The following is a 15,006-nucleotide window of genomic DNA, read 5'->3' on the forward strand; positions in this document are numbered from 1 at the left end:
GTTTCACTGTTTTGCATGTATGTTGGTACAAAATAAGTGAAACCTAGTTAATTATGTACCCAGTTATATATATTCATCAAAGGAGACTATTTTTTAGAGCATAGAGACACACACATTAAGCACAAAATATGATACATCCCTTTGTAATTGATATTCTTATATTGGTTTACACCAATAAGTGGATTAAACCAATGGCTTAAGAAACAGGCCACTCATCTAGATGCTGACAACCCATTCTCCTTTGGTTGGTTGCACTTTACAACTAAGCATCCTTGAACATTCCCTCCAGCTCAGTCTTACCGTCTTTTGTTTGTTTTTCTTGCTACGTTAGCTCTCGGGCTCTGCTGGTCAGAACTTCCTCATTGTGCTCTTTTCCTTGTTATTGTTCAATGATATCTTTGCTAGCTTGTCACCTACTCTAAGGCAAACATTCAGGTTTTCTGGTTCTGGAAGACTCCTGACTCCTTTTCAGAGCAGCATGGTCACAGGGACACATCTTCTATCCATTCTTTGATTAAGCTGAGCACCTCAACTGTCTCAGGGATGTGGTCATTTGTCACTGTCCTCAGATTGGCAATGTGGCCGGGACTGACCCACTACTGCTGGTGGTGTATTTTCAGTCTGCTGCGCTCCTCTTCTGGGCTCTCACTGCCCTTTCCAGACTATTTTGGTCAACAGCAAGGGCGTTCAATCCAATTAAGCTTCATCTGCAGTGGTTTCTGGGAAGAGACACAGAAGGATATCTGCTCTAAAAAGCACAGATAACCAACTCTATAATCTTCAGATGCTTCCTTTTTCAAATGTTCCTTCCTCTCACCATTTCCTGCTACTGTGCTGAATGTTAAAACACTTGCTTATGTGCAGGAAGGAACCTCTAAGTTCAGATGTAGTATCTAAGCATTTTTTGTTTTCTCAAACACCACAGAAGCAAATGCATTATGTATTTTAACCTTGTGACAAACTCGGTCCACAGACTTTTATTACCTTATCTTGTTCCTTAGCATTGATACTTTGTTGCTTTTTCAGATCATCTGGATATAGAAATGTATGAACTCTTTATTTTTTTAATTGAAATGGAGTTGACACATAATGTTACATTACTTTCAGGTGAAAAATGTGTGAACTGTTAACAATAGTTCCATAGTTCTAGAGTTAGAAATTCCATCTGGGGGAGGACAGCAGTCCCAGAGCTCTGCAACGAGCAGCACTTGGCTGATTTTGATGAGAAAATAGATTCCTTGGTGAAGTAGAAGCTCCTGCAGGAAGACCCATAAAGCCCAAATACACTACGGTTCTGTTTATGCCTCTGTGGTTTTGTAAGATAATTATTTTTGTAGCTTTAATATGATGCCTTAATGTTGAATGATTATACCAATTATTTGGTATAAACTATCATGAAACTCATGTTATGCTTTTACATAGAGATGCTGAGATGAATCTTCATGCCAGAAGGAGGGCAAGTGCTAGGGTAAAGTCAGTGATGACATTGACTGAGAAGATCACCCTGTCATAACCAAGATAGATGGGTGGGTGGGGAGAGAGACAGAGAAACAGAGAGAGAGGATAGACAGATAATCAATAGTTATCTTTGATAACAAATCAAACTGACAAATGCACAGGACTCAACTTTAAAAGTGTGCAGCTGTCATTTAAGTCCATGTTGGATCTTGGCTTGATTGTTATCCTATGTGCTAAATATAAAAACTAAATACTAATTCCAGTTATTTTCTACTGAAGCAGAATGCACATTCACACAATGTGTGACCTTGACAACACAAAGTGATTTCCATTAGCTCCTAAAATCTTCACTGGTAGGTCACAGACTGGTAAGTCTCTGATCTAGTCTCCAAGGACAAGAAGCCCACACAACAAAATGTTCTCATTTTAACAGAATTTTCCCACCCTTGGCCTCTCCTGTATCATAGGACATATAGATCACATGATGGGAGTGGCAGCTGTTTGCAGAACACTCTGAAGTAAAGTCCGTTCCTACTCCAGGCTTCACTCAAAGATGGCAGCCTTCCCAGTGAGGCAGTGCATGGGCTGGAGGGTATTACTAGATGTTGAATGTGCTGCCTCCAGAGTCCACAAAGCCATACTAGGTACTGGTCTTCTACTGGTAGAGGGTGCAAGATGTGGCAATTCATCTCTTGCTTTGGAGGAGATAAGCAGAGCACCCCTGACCACTAGACCCAGAAGGCCTTCAGTGACGTGATGGGTTCCTTATCCTCAGAGGATTTGTCTCCTACTCTCTGGAGCATTTGTGTCTTCCCCATGTCACCAGTGGTGCCCTAGTCATCTCTCCTCGTCCTGATAGATCAGCATGATGTTACCGATGTATCAATACGATGTTCTGGGAGACACTCTAGATCGCTTAAGACTGTAACAAAGGCAAGAAGGTTAACATAGCCCTGAGGCAAAACTATCAAGGAATATTATTGTGTAACTCACCTGACTATGAACGCTTTTCTAATCAGAATAGAAAAGACTCACTAGCTGATTCTGTTCTAGGAACAGATACCATGTCTGGCAAAGCAGCTGTCGTGGCCTGTTTCAGCTTCCAATACTCTGGTTGTTCTTCAGGATCCATCTGGTTTCTGGAAGGATAAGACTGGCAAATTAAATGAAGATGTGGTATATACACTTCCTTTGTGTCCTGTATGTCATTAATGGTCTCTACTTTCCCTCTCAAGTTGTGGTGTTGTTCTTGATTCAGTGTCTTGGCTGGGGGTGGGTTGAAGGAATTGTCAAAAGTGTCCGCTCTCCCTTCCCCATTATGTGAGACTTCTTACCCAACAGGCTCAGGACCCAACATGGGGGTTATTCCCAATACCAAGTATAATTAATTCCTTTTTTTTTTAAAGATTTCATTTATTTATTTATCAGAGAGAGAGAGAGAGCATGCACAAGCTGTGGGACTGGCAGAAGGGAGAAGGAAAAGCAGGCTCCCTGCTGAGGGAGCCTGATGTGGGACTCGATCCCAGGACCTAGGGATCATGACATGAGCCGAAGGCAGACACTTAACTGACTGAGCCATCCAGGCATACCCAAGTATATTAATTCTAATGTTATGCCTGGTGTTAGAGAAATGGCCACTGGGTGTGTTCATAGACCCAGTGGGACCACATAAAGCTGGGCTTTGACCATAACTCCATTTATTACCTTGACTTCATGTGCCCATTCTAACAATGAGGCCATAGTGACATTTTGGTTTTCTAAATATCAGTGTCCATTTAGGCCCTATGCCCAATAGCTCTAGAAATGTCTGAGGACTTTTTTTTTCTCCCTCCGGTGCACAGTCATCCAAGTAAATGGCTGTAGGTCACTTTGAGTAAGGACTAGGGGAAATCATCAGAGTATATACTTGCCAAGATGTTTTGGGATCCTTCCTTCTGGATACTTCTTCAGACAGAAGATTCTGGATCTGAAAATTAGCTCAGGACTGGGAACTACACAAGGAATAATAACTTTTTTTTGGAGTGATGGGGACTGCCTCTTACTCTCCATTCTTACTCGTTCTGGTTGTAGCTATTAAGCAGCATCGCATTGGCTGCCTACCTGTTCTGCCCCTATATGGCGGTAAGGCTTCTACATTCTACTTAAAGTGGTAAAATATTACTTCTAAGTAGACTTGTAAAGTTAAGTGTGTCTCTTGTAATCCCTAGAGCAACCGCTAAAATAACTACACAAATATATATGGTTTAACATCACAGTGGATAAAATTGGAATACTTAAATTTTTCAGATAAGACAAAATTAGGTAGGAAATGAGAAACAGAAGAATGAAAACCAGAGAAAACACATAACAACATGGCGGACCTGAATCCTGAAATATCAGTAGTTAAATGTAACCGGTCTACACATACCAATTAAAAGGCATGTGTTATCAGATTGGATTTAAACAAACAAATGAACAAAAATGACGTCACTGTAGGCTGTCTAAAAGAAGCTCATTTCATATAGAATTATATAGATAGTTGAAAATAAAAAGATGGAAGAAATATACCATGGGAACCAATCAAAAGGAAGTGGGAATGGCTATATTAAAATCAGACAAAGTAGGGGCGTCTGGGTGGCTCAGTTGGTTAAGTGTCTGCCTTCAGCTCAGGTCATGATCCCAGGGTCCTGGGATCGAGCCCCACATTGGGCTCCCCGCTTAGCGGGAAGCCTGTTTCTCCCTCTCCCACTCCCCCTGCTTGTGTTCCCTCTCTCGCTGTGTCTCTCTCTGTCAAATAAATAAATAAAATCTTTAAAAAAAAATAAAATCAGACAAAGTAGACTTTAGAGCATAGAAAGTCACCAGGAATAGAGATGGGCATTATTACATAATGATAAAAAGGCCAATTCACCGAGAAGACATACCAGTTCTAACTATGTATGTACCTAACACCACAGTGTCAAAGGGGATTGGACAAGACTAGCGAGATCTGAAAGGAAAACAGAAAAATCCATAATTTTTGTTAACATCTTCAGCACTCCTCTCTCAGTAATCAGCAGACCTAGTAAACAGAAAACCAGCAAAAATATAGAAAAACTGAACAGAACCATCAACCAACTAGATCTAATGGATATCTATGTAATACTCCACGCCCTCAACAGCAAAATGCACTTCTCCTCAAGTGCATCTGGAATATTCACCAAGAAAGATCATATCCTGGATCATAAAACAAGTCCTAACAAATGTGACATACAAAATAAATTTTTTGACCATCATACAATTAAACTAGAAACCAATAACCAAAATATAACAGGAGCATCTCCAGACACTTGGAAATTGGCTGTGTTTCAATAATTCACGGGTCAAAGACTAAGTCATGAGGGAGATTAGAAATATTCTGAGCTGAGTAAAAATGAGAAACAGTAATGAAAACCCTGATTATCCAAGTGATGATGTCAATCAGGCACTGGAGAGCCCTGTGTAGAGAGGAGATTTTCTCTGATTCAACTGTTTACTTTCTCTTCAAAGGCACTGCTTTCAATGGTGATCTGTCCTATTACGTGGGACAGAAGAGACAAAAGCTTAGGAATACTGGATCTCCCTGATAAGATTGCTCCTTATGATATGGCCAGGCCACCAAGCGTAAATTCCACTGCGTTCTGCAGGATTTGGCCTAATGTCAATGAGAAGCCCAACGGTCCAAGAGGGATCACGTGAATGCAATGTTTGGCAGGGCCCACAGAGCCCAGGCTGCAACTTCTCTGAAGCCGGAGCCCAGGCTGCAACTTCTCTGAAGCCGGCCCTTGCAGGAACTTTTCACAAAAGTCAGTTAAAGCAGATTCTAGAGATGTGATAGAAACCAGGGGAAAATGTGCATTGTTTTCTTCTAAATAAGGAGATCAGTGGATAAACTGTGCTTCTCCAGAGTCCTGGCCTCAAATGTCTCAAAAGTAAGTTCGCTGTATTTTTTCCGTGTTGTGATTTGTGTTTGGAGGTTTTGTTTTTTCCCTCTCACAAAATTAGAAATAAGCCTTTAGGAATTGAATGCTGACCCTCTGTGGGAAAATCGTTTTGAAAACTAATGGGCTATCTTAATGTTTTTCGAACACTCAGTGTTTAATATTATGTAAATGAGAGCACTGAGTTAAAATACAGTGTTTTATTAAACATTATGCAATTGTTAAATGATTTTTAACCAGGAACTGAGCTTGGAAATAAGCCGAAATGTGCTTTAAAAATTTAGGAAGAATTAAATATCTTGAGAATTGGTTTGCAAACCTGAGTTTTTTTCAGAGTGATAGATATTTATTTTTATTGCCCAATAATGTTAGGGCATTTTGGATAAACTGTTCTATGACTCTGAGACCGTTTACCAGAAGCATTTACAGAAATATTTGTTTTGTCTCTGGCTCTCACTCTGGGGCTCTGCGAATTTGGGAAATGTAAGATGCTTTCCAGGATCTTTTACCCCATGTACAGGATGTACTGAATCAGAATTGAAATATGCCGCATTTCCTTATCACAATATTATTTCAAATGCACTTTATTTCCCCAAACAGATTTCAAGCTCCTCAAGTGTTAGCATTTTTTTTATTAGCATTTTGCTCTGACTTTAACAAACGTATAAGAGGAAAAAAATCAGAGTCCTCACAACTTGAAACTGTCTACTGCATGCAGAGTAAGGAATTCAGGTTGTTAGCCTTTTGATAAACTACAGAACATACATGAGTTGGGGGGAAATAAAGTAGGCGATACTAATTTCTGATGGAAAATCGAAGGGACTGGAGCCAGGCGGAAGTTTCTTAATCTGGCTAAAGCCTATCCAAGCCTTTTCAGGTGGAGTTTCTACCCTCCATCGCAAGAACAAGCTCAAATATATCACAGCATCCCCAGAGTAACCTGGGTAATCCATTGGCAAATTTAATTAACTATAGAGGGCTAAAATAAATTCACTTTGTGTATTTTTTAAAGATTGAACAAATTTCTGTATAATAATAACCAGAATGTCACGTTTGAAATTCAGCAGAGAGATAATTTCTAGAAAGTCTTTGTAAGAGGATGGGGACAATAAATTATGTGGAGTTTCCACTTGAAAAAGAAAGATATTTTTCCAGGAAAGACCCCAAATTAAGAGTAATCATCAAAGGAATATCTTTTATAAATATCTTTGTACCTTTGGGACAGGAAGAAAACATGCGGAGGGATCCTTGATAAATTTCAATTGAAGGTAATCTGGACAAAACTAGAAGCAGAGGAAAAGCAGGCTTCAAGTGAGAATAAAACACAGTGAAAGATAATCCAAAATGAAAATTTATACATGACTAAATTCACTTCTTAAAAATATAGCATCTATCAGCTTGGATTTCTAAAAATAAATTATGAATCTTTCTTACATTAATCACACATTTAAAAAATTGGCAAAAGGTTAAAAATAAAGAGACAGATAAAGCTACATTAGGCAAATATTAAGCTAAAGAAACTTCATGTCTCTGTGCTATTATCAGAAGTAGAAGCGACCTACCCTTAAAATATGAACAGTAAAGCAATGTTTTATGCACCTAACCTCTTAGTCTTTAAATGCATGCACTAAAAAGTAACAGAGATACAATAAGAAATTGGCAAACCTATTATCAGCCTGGAAAAATTTAATAGAAATTATATCATGAAATAATTGATCTAGTAAACATAACATTAGAAAGGATACTGAAAATTCAAAGAACACAATTATAAAACAAACTAAAAGCTGACATATGTTTATTTCAAGCATCTATGGAATATCTCCAAATATTAATATATGCTGTGCCACCAAGGATGTCTCAGGAACTTTCAAGGAAGCAATACCTTACAGAGTCGCACTTCCTCTGACCACAGCATGATCAAATTAGAAACCAAAAATAAAAAGCCACTAAAATCAAAGAAACACAATATTGTAGAAGCTAAATAGGGAATCCTAAGTAATATATCTGTGGTCCATAGCTGCATTTACATTGCACAGCAAAAGAGAAAGAAGCAACAAATAACACATAACAATAAACATTTATAGCTAGGCTGCCTGGGGTGATTTAGTTTTTGGGGGTTTTTTTCATCTTTTTTTTAATTTAATTTTATTATGTTATGTTAGTCACCATACATTACATCATTAGTTTTTGATGTAGTGTTCCATGATTCATTGTTTGCATATAATACCCAGTGCTCCATGCAGTGCGTGCCCTCCTTAATACCCATCACCAGGCTAACCCATCCCCCAACCCCCTCCCCTCTAAAACCCTCAGTTTGTTTCTCAGAGTCCATAGTCTCTCATGGTTCGTCTCCCCCTCCAATTTCCCCTCTTCATTTTTCCCTTCCCACTATCTTTTTTTTTTTTTAACATATAATGTATTATTTGCTTCAGAGGTACAGATCTGTGATTCAACAGTCTTGCACACTTCACAGCGCTCACCATAGCACATACCCTCCCCAATGTCCATCACTCAGCCACCCCATCCCTCCCACCCCCCACCACTCCAACAACCCTCAGTTTGTTTCTTGAGATTAAGAATTCCTTATATCAGTGAGATCATATGATACTTGTCTTTCTCTGATTGACTTATTTCGCTTAGCATAATACCCTCTAGTTCCATCCGTGTTGTTGCAAATGGCAAGATTTGGGGGGTTTTTTTGATGGCTGCATAATATTCCATTGTGTATATATATATATATATATATATATATATACACACCACATCTTCTTTATCCATTCATCTGTTGATGGACATTTTGGCTCTTTCCATAGTCTGGCTATTGTGGTCATTGCTGCTATAAACATTGGGGTGCATGTACCCCTTCGGATCACTACATTTCTATCTTTGAGGTAAATACCCAGCAGTGCAATTGCTGGGTCGTAAGGTAGCTCTATTTTCAACTGTTTGAGGACCCTCCATACTGTTTCCCAGAGTGGCTGCACCAGCTTGCATTCCCACCAACAGTATAGGAGGGTTCCCCTTTCTCTGCATGCGTTGGGTATTTTCTAAGAGGTTCTGCTGATCTTGGATAGGCTTGGATCCCCAGAGTCTCGCTGGCCATAGTCTGATGTAGGCTAGTCTATACTGGCATGACTGGGATGACTCAGCTATGTTTCATATGCTTTTCAGGTCCCAGAGGCTAGCCCAGTATTCTCTTACAGCAATGATCGAGCCATAACAGCAAGCAGATACACCCAAGGCCTCAGAAGGGCTAGGCTGAGAACTGGCACATAGTCACTCCCACTCCTTTCTACAGTCAAAGTTATACTCTGCCTTTAAGGAAGGAACTCAAAGAGTTACCAGACAAAAGGTGTCGACAGAAGTAGAGTGAGGAACTGGGGCTTCTGTGTTGGACAGGAGGGGTAAAAATGGGTGTCTTTGTCTTATTCCCGATCATAGAGGGAAAGCTGTCAACATTTCCCCCATGAGTATGATGTCAGCCATGGGCTTATTGTATATAGGCTTTATTACGTTAAGATATATTCCTTCTATACCTACTTTGTTGAGGGTTTTTATCATGAAAGGATGTTGTCTTCTGTGAAATGTATTGTCTGCATCTATTGAGATGATCATATGATTTTTACCTCTCATTCTACTCACGTGGTGTATAACATTTATTGATTTACATATGTTGCACCATCCTTGCATCCCAGGAGTGAATCCCACTTGATCATGGTGTGTGATCCTTTTAACGTGTGGTTGCATTCAGTTTGCTGATATTTTGTTGAGAATTTTTGCATCTAAATTCCCCAGGGATGTTGGTCTGTAATGTTCTCTTCTTTTAGTGTCTTCATCTGTCATTGGCCTCGGGGTAATGCTGGCCTCACAGAATGAATTTGAAAGTATTCCCTCCCCTTCAATTTTTTGGAAAACTTTGAGAAAGACTGGCATTCATTCTTTTTTATTTTTTAATTTTTAAAAAAGATTTTATTTTATTTGAGAGTGAAAGAGCACAAGCAGGGGAGAGAGGGAGAGGGAGAAGCAGACTCCCCACTGAGCAGGGAGCCCAAGGCGGGACTTAATCCCAGGACTTTGGGATCATGACCTGAGCTGAAGGCAGATGCTTAACCGACTGAGCCACCCAGGTGCCCTTCATTCTTTTTTTTTTTTTTTAAGATTTTATCTATTTATTTGAGAGAGAGAGAATGAGAGATTGAGAGCACGAGAGGGAAGAGGGTCAGAGGGAGAAGCAGACTCCCTGCTGAGCAGGGAGCCCGATGTGGGACTCGATGCTGGGACTCCAGGATCATGACCTGAGCCGAAGGCAGTCGCTTAACCAACTGAGCCACCCAGGTGCCCATTCTTTTTTAAATGTTTGGTAGAATTCACCAGAGAAGCCATCTGGTCCTGGTCCTGGGCTTTTCTCTGTTGGGAGGTCTTTGATCACGGATTCAATGTCCTTCCAGCTTTTCTTTTGTTTCTGATTTCTAGTTTCCTCTCCTCATGGTCAGAAAAGATACTCAGTATAATCTCAATTTGCTAAGACATGTTTTGTGGCCTGTTGTACAATCTGTTCTTGTATCTGTTGGGAGGTCTTAGATATGTGAGAGCTGCTTCACCCCTCTTTGGCTAATAGCCTGTCTCTGCTTTGTGTCAATGCTGGGTTGCCAAGCAAACCTCAGCAACAACTCACCTTTGCTTAGGAATGGGGGCAGGGAGGTTTCCCACCCCACCCGTGGTGGTAGATGGCCATTGCTTTTTACTCCATGCAAGGGTCACGTTGCGTCAACTAAGGTGTGTTTAGATAGGTGTTGTTGCAGCCCACGGAAAGTCAAGCCATGGGCACAAGGAGTGCACTGACTTTGCAATAGGGAATCCAAAGGAAACAAAACTCTGGGGGAAAGGCCCTAGCTGTCTGGGGCTCCCAGATACATTACTGATCTTGAGTCAAGAGTTATTGAAAACACACAGTGAAACTTTCACCGTCCAGGCACTTTGCATTGGAGAAAATCATTTAGTCTGAGCAGCGGGGAAAAAAAAATACAGTCTCCAGGAATGGGGAAAATGGACCACTCTGACACCAGAAAGGAAGGCCTCTTCTTCCTGCAATGTCTCTTCGATCCTCTCTGCTGACAAAGCTTTACATTATGCCGGCTGGCAAAGAAAACGACTTAAAAGGCCGAGATCCATTTTCATAGACCTGAGGCAATACGTTGGTCACTGACACAATGCATGACCAAAAAAATAAGGGAGTAAAGAGTTTGGAAGTGGAAAGAAAAGAAAGCCAGGGGAGTCATAACATGCTAACTTTGGAACTCACAGAGTCCAAGCACTCATTTATAACACTGCAATTATCAGGCTGCTCTTTTTCTGTTTGCAGGGTATGTCTTCTCATGAAGATCGTCACATTTACGTTATCTTCTCCTTTTCTTTCTTATTAAACAGGGCAAAATGATTAAGAGAGAAATAAGTGTGTGTCAACAGACATGGGCATTATTATGCAAGAACCTTCTGAAGAAATGGAGAATGAAAAGAGAGTCCTTGATGGTATCATTCAGTATCTCTGTCACTTCTTATTTATAATATGGAAATGTGTATTTCCTGGGAAGTAACTATACTTTATCTCCCCTTCCAAAAACCAAACCAAACCAGAAAACCTCTCTACAAGAGAAAGAGCTCTTTCTCAAACTGCAATCTGTCTGCAGACCTTTCAGTTGACACAGATCCCAAGTTGAGGTCTAAAGTCACTGATGCTGGCCAGCAATAGAAAATCCAATAAATGTTTTAAAAGTCAGTGGTCACATGTTTGCTAGGGCTCTTACTTATGGATAGTCAGGTTTAGACACTGAGATTTTGAAGGTATGGTTAATTAACCCACGGAAGTAGGTAACTGGTATATTCTCTTTTGAATTTCTTTCTCTTTTTAAAAATAAATCATTCTCTTCAAAAGAGTAGAAAACTTGGAAATGTTATTAGTACTAAGAAGAAAATTAGCATTAGCTCCTATCATTTTACCATATAACAAAAATCCTCGTTGAACTTCAATATCTTCTGAAAATCAGAAAGATATAAATTAGTAGCATTTTTAACTAAATTAGAATTTTACTGTCTAATTGTGAATTTTTTCTATCATCATCCATTTAGGAAATAAAGTGATGTCTTATTGGAAGTTTGCAGGTGACCCATAATGGTAACTAACAAGACAGTGTTTCTCAGTTGCCTGAAATGTACTGAGTTTCCAATACCAGGATCTTGGCATGTAGCCAGTATATTATTATTCAGTAAGCAGTGCCTTGGAACTGTCTCATGTAACACTAGGCTCTCAGTAGAACCAGATACAGCATGAGTAGGTCATACCAGCTGGTAATAATTTATAATAGCTTGCCTCTCATACTTTCATGATCAGTGCATGCTTTAGACTGGTGCTGTGGATCAATACACTTGAATACCTATTAAGAGCTCATTGGAATTACTCAGACTGCTGAATTTTGTACTGTACCTATTTTAAACAGTTTATAATGTGGCGTATATTGAAAGCAGAAAAATGCACAAGACAAACTGTATGACCAAATCATTGTGGATAACTAATTCAAAATCATAATTTTCTTTATTCTTTCTCTTGGATTGTGTAGGAATGGTTGACCGCATTGCTCCTCCTACTTTGTTTGTATCTATATCCTACTAATCATAAAGTTAATGATTTTTCTTCACTGCCTGCTGTGGACCTGGGACCGGTAGACTCATTTAAAGATTCTACATTTTCTATTATATACACACCTGTCACCAATTCGACCCAACAGATAATGAGTAAAGTAGCCTTAGCCTCCTTCATGAAAGGTGAGTTTTCTAGTAACCAAGAGGAATTCCGGATGTCAATTTTTGGTTCATTTGACTGCAGACATGCATTTAATTTGCATTTCAGTTGATAAACTGTGTTGTCAAAATTTATAGATTATGTGAAATTGAGTGCACAGTCTCTCAGCAAAGAAATCTTGATCTTGCATAGGGTTTGGGGAAGCATGGAATATAGTGTTTGGCAGACTTTGAAAAGCAGCAGTGTTTAGGGAATTGTTGACATTTGGCTGTGGAAGCCTTATTACTAGAATGAGACTGTCACTCTAGTATTTGCTTATTATTAGAGACAAAAACGAGTCTTCTCTTGAATTTGATTATGGGAGTTCCCCCTCCAGCTTTTTACTACCAAAAAATGTCTTACTATATTTGAAGATTCTATTGATGAGTATTCTGAGTTTCAAGTTTCCGCCCTTCAGTGTTAAGATACTTATCAATGAAAAGTAAGGAGAGCATTATGACTGTCAAAGTCACTTTCCTTTAGAATAATTTTCTGAAATCAGAAGAGAAACAGCCTAGTGCAGAGGCAAGAGAACTAGTCTTAGAGTCAAAGAACATTTGACTAAAAGTACTTCTGTTACTGGGTCTGCAGTGGATTTTGCAAGTCATCAACTTCTCTGAGCCACATTATCACCATATTCAAATAAGATTAACAGTACTATATTTTTCATGAATACTTCAGTTGAGAATGAGAGAATCCCAATTCAACTTGTCTCATTGAGAGGGGAGTATCTTTTGTCTAAGTTTAAGGAAATGAGTATGGATAGAGATGGGTCATCAGTAGAGGAAGAAATATGTCTCCGGTTGTCAGGTTTATAGTATTGTGTGCTAGCCTCATCTCAGGTTGGCTCTCCCCAAATAGAAGCAGACTTAGTCTGCAGAAGCTCCAGATTTATGACCTACCAAAAACAACTCCAGTGAAAAGTGTACAGACCTTTCCCAACAGTTCAAAATAATTTCAGAAATTAGACCCATTGGAATGATAGTCTACTTTGGATTAGTGTTGGTCTTGGTCCACCAAGAATGAATCTCACTGGATAGAAGAATAACAGTAATGTCACTGCCCATTGGTTGGGTTCCTAGGTCATGTTGCAAACCATATTGAAACCACGTAGTATGTGAGTGGAAGAGTGGCAGTATCCCAAATGAATTTTAGAGTGTTTACTAGAAGGGGGACTGAATGTCAGGCAAATAAAAACAATTCTTCTTTGCAAATATAAATGCATACCTCAAAGGGAAATCTATGGTGATTGGCCCATAAATGTGAGTTGAGTTATAATTTAAAAACAGTTTAGAGCTTTCACAACTTTGTGAATATACTAAAAATAATGAAATTGTACAGTTCAAAAGGATGAATTTTATGTCATATGAATTATATGTCAATTAAAAAAAGAACATAAAATGTGACTTGGGAGCACTGGGTGGCTCAGTTGGTTAAGCATCTGACTCTTGGTTTTGGCTCAGGTCATGATCTCAGGGACGTGGGCTCAAGCCCCACACTGGGCTGTGTGCTAGGCATGGAGCCTGCTTGAGAGTCTCTTTCCCTTTCTCTTTGCCTCTCCCCACACTCAATAAATGAGTGAATGAATGAATGAATGAATGAATGAATAAAGTGACTTGGAAGGTACTCAATATCAATTTTAAACACCATAATTCCCCACCAAGAGTATTACTGTAAGGGGAACTTTTAGATCTTGCTCCACCCAGTCACTGGAAGTCTATTTAAGGTCTCTTCTCTTTGCTAACCTATGTCCCTGATTCTACTACAGCTTATGTAACCATTAATTTTGTGCTTGGATCCTAACTGTATTCAGTATCCAGAAGTCCACCTCTCTGTAATCTGTGTTCAGTCTCTTGCTCTTTGGAGTCTCTATGGCCACAGTTTCCAAATTATGTTGGACTTTTCCTTCCTGTCCATGCTTCATTGCACACTGCTAGGACAGGTGGATGGTTTACATCTAAACTTGCTTCCCCATCATGCCTCACCAACCACCACCCCCTTACTCCCACCTGAATTGGCATGTTTGCACTGTGCATCTTGCCTACAAACACTGACTTCACTTCTGATTCAAGATCACAGTCTGATCTGCACTGTCCACCTAAGGTCTGGTCTCCCTGTCTATCCCAGGGTGTGTTTGCCTTCACCCTCTGGTTCACAGGTGTCCTCCTGGTGGGGTGCAGGGCTCACAACACATAAATTTGTGCCTCTCAACAACACCCTGGTTCAAGGTCCCATGCAACTGGGTTAATAAATATTCATTAAATGACTACTGTGTGCAAGGTCTTTACATCAAGTTTATCTTTACAATGAATGCATTATTATCTTTGTTTCATAAATGATATAACTGCAATTATGATAAATATTCATTAAATGCTCCCATGCACTAGATTTTATAGAGCCTTTATTCTGTAGTAATAGAATATTATTCTGTGATAATATTATTCTGTATTATATTTGTATGTACTCTGTAGTAATATTATATACTAATAACAGATATTATTGTTTATTTTACAAATAATGGAAATTGAGTGATAAAGCTTACATGACTTGCTCAAGATCACATGGATTTAAGGAATAGATTCCAGAAAAAGAATAGTTCTATCAAAATACATGCTGCCTTTTTCCTCCACTTGCAGCTTCAACACTCCCACCCAAATCCAGGACTTTCTTTGCATTCCTTCTCATTCTTTCAGTCTTCGTGAGACCTCTGTATGGCATTAAACACAGTATCTGCTGAAAAGAGGGATTATTTTAGTGATGTCAATATAATCAATC

The 15,006-nt window shown here is 39.3% G+C and overlaps 1 protein-coding gene across 8 annotated transcripts in view; it reads left to right on the forward strand.

The window, feature by feature from the left end:
- The first annotated feature begins 5,225 nt into the window (after positions 1–5,225).
- Positions 5,226–15,006, forward strand: part of LOC112837556 (ABC-type organic anion transporter ABCA8-like) — a 76,684-nt gene continuing 66,903 nt past the window's right edge. For 3 of the 8 annotated variants that reach the window (XR_012375408.1, XM_073883203.1, XM_073883204.1), the window contains exons 1-5: positions 5,226–5,387; positions 5,997–6,128; positions 6,622–6,664; positions 10,824–10,925; positions 12,011–12,215. Coding sequence is in view for 6 of the 8 variants with exons in the window: in XM_073883203.1 (XP_073739304.1) it covers positions 5,377–5,387; positions 5,997–6,128; positions 6,622–6,664; positions 10,824–10,925; positions 12,011–12,215 (493 nt within the window). In the remaining 2 variants the exon portion in view is untranslated. Of the gene's footprint in view, positions 5,388–5,996; positions 6,129–6,621; positions 6,708–10,823; positions 10,926–12,010; positions 12,216–15,006 lie in introns of those variants that run through there. The other 5 variants (XM_073883205.1, XM_025889908.2, XM_073883207.1 and 2 more) reach the window with 5 other exon arrangements.

Source organism: Callorhinus ursinus, unplaced genomic scaffold (assembly GCF_003265705.2).
Source record: "Callorhinus ursinus isolate GAN/ISIS: 27379988/994484 unplaced genomic scaffold, GSC_fseal_2.0 scaffold50, whole genome shotgun sequence".
Taxonomy (NCBI): Eukaryota; Metazoa; Chordata; class Mammalia; order Carnivora; family Otariidae; genus Callorhinus; species Callorhinus ursinus.